Source organism: Cariama cristata, unplaced genomic scaffold (genome assembly GCF_000690535.1).
Source record: "Cariama cristata isolate BGI_N322 unplaced genomic scaffold, ASM69053v1 scaffold23530, whole genome shotgun sequence".
In the NCBI taxonomy this organism is placed as follows: Eukaryota; Metazoa; Chordata; class Aves; order Cariamiformes; family Cariamidae; genus Cariama; species Cariama cristata.
Window position 1 is genome coordinate 8,927 of NW_009596673.1, and position 4,782 is coordinate 13,708.

A 4,782-nucleotide genomic window follows, 5' to 3' on the forward strand; every position below is an offset into this window, starting at 1 on the left:
GAGTGGTGGGGGAGCCCCCTGAGCCTCCCCAGTGAAGGAAGTTCCCTCAGCCAGCACCTCTGGTGGTGGCAGCAGGGCTGGGGATGGTCCCTGTCCCCCACAGCTGGACTCGCCGCAGGAGGAGGAGGCACTGCACGGCCCCCTCAGCGTGCTGGGCCAGGAGCTGCAGAGGCTGCTGGACATCCACTGGCTGGCACCCGTCGCCCACCCCACTGAGGAGGTGGGTGCACAGGGACCAGAGTGGGGACATAGCCCACTGGGTGGCCCCAGGGGGGCTGTAGCACCTTGCTCAGCCTGGCTTCTCGTAGGAAAGTGCCAGCAGCACCAACAAGGGAAGCTTCAAGCTTCGCCTCAACATCCCCAAGCCCAGGAAGGACAAGGATAAGGTGCAAAAGCAGAAGACCAACAGTGCGCTCCCAGGTAAAGAGGGCAGCATGCCAGGGAGGGAGACAGATGCAGCCCACGCTGGTAGGGACCTCCACATGCTGAGCTGTTCCTTGGCCTCCAGTCCTGGGCATGCTGTGGAGGGACTCTCTGGGAGTGGGACAGGGCATGTCCTGGCTGCCTGGGGATGTCACCTTTGTCACCAACAGCCCCTTAGAGCTTAGTTTTTATGCTAATGGACATGCAGAGCCCCCCGGCCCTGTAGCTCCACCACCACTGCAAGGGGGAGAAGGGGGTTATGGTACAGCTCAGCCCTTTGGGTAAGTCCCTGCCTTGGGGCTGGAAGTCATGTCGAGGATGCTCCATAAGTAAGCTAAGGAGAGGAGAAACCTCTCCAGCCTGAGCCAGCTGTGGCCTCTGGCCCTGCCAGAGCGGGAGGTGGGATGCCGGCTGCAGCCTGCCAACACCACTGCCCTTGGCTGCCGCCCTGCCGTGTCCGGCTGCCTCCGCGGGGACCCTGTCCACCTCTGTGGTTTTCCTCCCTGGTAGCGGACAAGTGGGGCTCCGAGGAAGTGGCAGCTTGGCTGGAAGCGCTCGGTTTAGGGGAGTATAGAGACATTTTTGTCCGGCATGACATCCAAGGCTCTGAGTTGATCCTGCTGGAGAGGAGAGACCTGAAGGTACAACCTGCCTTGTGCCCCCTGAGGGACCCCCAGCCCTGGGGAAGCATGGCATCCTCCATCCCTCCTCTCCCCATCCCTCGGAAAGGCAGGTGCTGACCCTGCACCTGGCCCCAACCCCACAGGGCTGACACCGTACTGTTCGCTTAGCTTGCACGCAGGGGCTGGAAGCGAGGGAGGGGTTGGCCCTGGCCCTCCAGCTTGCAAGGCTCTGTACACCTGCCCAAAGCAGGATCAACAGCACCCCGCCCTCTCTTGCGCCCAGGCATGGGGACACGCTTGCAAGAGGACAGAGGGCTCCTAGCAAGGACCATGCTCTGGCAGGGAGAGCACAGAGAGCTGGGCTTTGCAGCCTCATCCTCCACCCCCTGGCTTCCCTGCCAGCGAGAGCTGAGGGCTGGTCCCCTACGAGCACATCAGCTCCCCTCTCCTTCCTGCAGGACCTGGGGATCACCAAAGTGGGCCACATGAAGAGAATCCTCCAGGCCATTAAGGAGCTCAGCAACCCACCCTAGGGCAGCAGCCCAACCCCCAGGGACCAGGGGTCAGGCAGGGGGGCTCCAGGTCCCTGCTGTGCCCCATGTGTGTGGAGCCCCCCCTGCTTGCCTCGCTTTGTCTGTTTGTCCCCTGGTGTCCCCGGAGCCGCTGCTTCTCCCCAAGTCTGTGGAGCTGGAAACACTAAAGCAGAGGTCTAGCCCCGTAGGCAACGTGGCGTGACCCCGAGTCCAGCCCGCAGCAGGGTCACTACGGTTGCTTGGGCTGCCATATGTGTGCCTAAGCTGGGGCCAAAGCAAAGATCCCCCTTCCCCATGTGGGTATTTAAGCTGTGTAAATATTTGGAGAAAAGATACACATTGCTGCTCCTTGTGTGGTGTCGTTACTTAGGGGAAAGCAAGGGGTGTGGGGAGGGTGATGTGGACCTGGCCCTTTCCAGCTCTCACCCCTTCCTGCTCCCCAACATAACTCCCCCCCCCACCTCTGCCCCAGCACAGCAAGAGGAAGCACAGCTCAGGGGCTCAGCATGATCTCCACCACCATCCCCCTATCCCTGTCCCAGCAACCACATAGGACATAGCACATAGGACAAACACAACATTTTATTAACAGTTCCACATGACTTTTTTTTTTCCCCCCTCCCCTCCAGTTAAAATTGCTATAATTTATGTACATGGTGCTCCCTTGCCAGAGAGCTCCCAGCTATTTACAGGCTATTTACAGAGACAGGGCTAGCAGCTCTTCAGTATCTCCTCCAGCTTAAGCATATCCATGGGGGTGACTTTGGCAACCTCAAAGAAGACCCTGGAAGGAACCGCATCGGCTTAGAGCTCAGCCACAGCCCTGACACCCATCCACCAGGTCCCTCCAGTTCTCTGCAGCACCCAGGGGTGCATGCCTCTGGTGCCACCCTCTCTGGAGGCAGCAGGCACAGGGCAGAGCCCCATGATGCTCACCTGTGTGAGTACTTGGTGCGCACAGCCTTCAGCTTGTCACGGGGCTGGTATGTGAGCAGGAAATTCAGCCTCTTCACCAGGGGATGCAGGTCCTGAGAGCAGTACCCGCTGTAATACTCCAGTGTGGGGGTCTGCAAAGGGACAACAGGGCTGAGCCGAGTCTTCTCAGTGATGGTATAGCAATCATCTTCCCTCTCCGGTCTCCCAAATCTGAGCATAGCCCCAGCGCACCACCCCTGGACACCAGTCCACCTATGCCTGCACCCCTGTGATGCCTCCCAGGGTGCCTCAAGCAGGGACGGCAGGTTGGGCAGGTGCTTACCCAGCCACCAAGGTTCTTCATGGTAAGTGCGAGCAGCAGGCAGCTGGCAGCCAGCTTCGAGGGGCTCTCCCGGGCGTAGTCGTACTCCTGCAGGGTCATCTCACAGAGGAAGCGGGCCAGTGTCAGCGTCTCCATGGTGGCACGGGCACACTACAGCCAGACAGGCAGCGAAAGGCTCAGCCTTTTGAGCAACACCACTCCCCTCCTCAACCATTTTTGGGCTCTAGAGTGCTGCCCATGGGACACCAGGATACAGACCCCACACTACCAGCCTGCCACAGACCAGCATCCTCACCCCTCAACACTGTTGGGAGGGGCTGGCCAAACCCTCCTTGCTGCCAGCTGGGAGCCCAGGGCACGTACATCATCACCCCACGGAGCCAACACAAGGGGTGCCTGGAGGCACCTTGACACCACCCCACCCTCCTTCTGCACCCACCTTGGCAAAGCGTCGCAGGAAGCGGTAAGGGATGGGGATGTTGATGTCAAACTTGAGGGTGCTGAGGATGCTCATCTCCATAGCAATGAGCTCTTCCCGCTTATAGGCGTCATCGCAGATGTAGAGGAAATCATCCACACATGGTGGGCACCGCTCCTGCCAGGGCACAACTGCTCAGCACCTTAACAGGGGCTTATCCTGGCAACACTTAGGAAATCCTACTTGTCTGCAGCCCCTGTAAGGGCTCATGCCCTGCCAGACCCTGAAAGGACTGTTAGAACATTCAGTGGGGCTTGTGTGTTGTCTGTACCACCTCAGCCCTTGGCTCTAACTCCAAGCCTTGCTTGCATGAGGTGAACTCAGGTGTCCTGGTGGTCAGGAGCCAGGTCTCCAGTAACACCAGAAGACAGGATCCAGTCCACTGGGACCACATTCAGAGCCCTTGGGATAGGAAGGAGTAACATGAGGACAGACATACCACCCCAGCAGCTCTCAGGGCAGTGGCCTGGCACCATAGGGACCCAGCCTTCTCCAATAACCCACAGGGACCAAAGAGGCATCGCCCCCTCTGCCCCAGCACCCCAAGACAGTGCACAAGAAGTCACCTCAAATTTGGAGGCAATGAGGATGGCAGTGGAGCCGATGAGCTGCAGCTTGTCCCTCATGCTCACCACCTCCACCAGGTAGTGGTCCACCAGCTTCACAGCCAGGTACAGCGTCTCATGGTTCAGCTCAAAGTTCTCCTGCAAGGATGCAGGCAGTGTCAGGCAGAAGCTAGGCCTGCCTGGACCTCCCAGGTTCCCTCATGGCAGCCAGAGGTGCCCATGGGGCCAGGACCAGAGGGAGGGATGCAGGCTCATCCGCAGCCTGGGGAAGGGGAAGACCAGCTTTGCACTGGAGACACTTGTAGTAGCCTCTGCTAGCATATTGAGGTCTCATGCCAAAAGCAGGGTGGGGGCTGCTCTGCAGAAGGCCATGCCCCCTCCCCATGCCCATGTACCTGCACTTCCACCATCCAGTCCACCAGAATGGCACGCATGTCCCCGCTGATGTCTGGCTGCTTCTCCATGTAGTCAGGGAGCATGAATTTCTCCTGCCGAGGTACCAGTTGTTAGGGACTCACCAGACACCACCACCCTCAAATGAGCCCCCTCCCACCCCATGCAGGCCCCCCGCCAGGTGCTCGGAGCCTCGGGGCAGTGTGTCACCCTGTCTGCATGGTCACCCCTTCCCCGGACAGAGCTGCCACACCCTGGTCACCCCCCTCTCTTCCCCGCATGTATTCAAAGATCTCCTTGGCGTACTCTGCGTTGGCGTAGGGATCACCCAGCTGCTCCTTGTCTATGTCCTCCACTGCTGGTACCTGGTGGGATGAAGGAGGCAGCAGTAAGAGCGAGGTCCCAAGCTCTGCAGGTACTGGTCACCACTTCAGGGCAAGGCTGCTGTACCTCTGCACCCTCTTCCCCCATCTGCCCCCATCACCCTGCAGCCCCCATCTGACTCTTT

At 59.6% G+C, this 4,782-nt stretch overlaps 2 protein-coding genes across 2 annotated transcripts in view; one reads left to right on the forward strand and one right to left on the reverse strand.

Moving 5' to 3' along the window:
* LOC104166968 (diacylglycerol kinase delta-like) overlaps positions 1-1,579 on the forward strand; it is a 10,463-nt gene extending 8,884 nt beyond the window's left edge. Inside the window, 4 exon segments of the mRNA XM_009707084.1 lie at positions 104-220; positions 309-420; positions 934-1,064; positions 1,505-1,579. Of these exon segments, the coding sequence (XP_009705386.1) occupies positions 104-220; positions 309-420; positions 934-1,064; positions 1,505-1,579 (435 nt within the window).
* Positions 1,580-2,290: 711 nt separating this feature from the next.
* LOC104166976 (G2/mitotic-specific cyclin-B3) overlaps positions 2,291-4,782 on the reverse strand; it is a gene marked incomplete at its 5' end in the record, with an annotated part of 2,790 nt that continues 298 nt past the window's right edge. The window contains 7 exons of the mRNA XM_009707095.1: positions 2,291-2,363; positions 2,516-2,646; positions 2,838-2,987; positions 3,277-3,432; positions 3,882-4,019; positions 4,277-4,369; positions 4,526-4,639. Of these exons, the coding sequence (XP_009705397.1) occupies positions 2,291-2,363; positions 2,516-2,646; positions 2,838-2,987; positions 3,277-3,432; positions 3,882-4,019; positions 4,277-4,369; positions 4,526-4,639 (855 nt within the window). The remainder of the gene's footprint in view (positions 2,364-2,515; positions 2,647-2,837; positions 2,988-3,276; positions 3,433-3,881; positions 4,020-4,276; positions 4,370-4,525; positions 4,640-4,782) is intronic.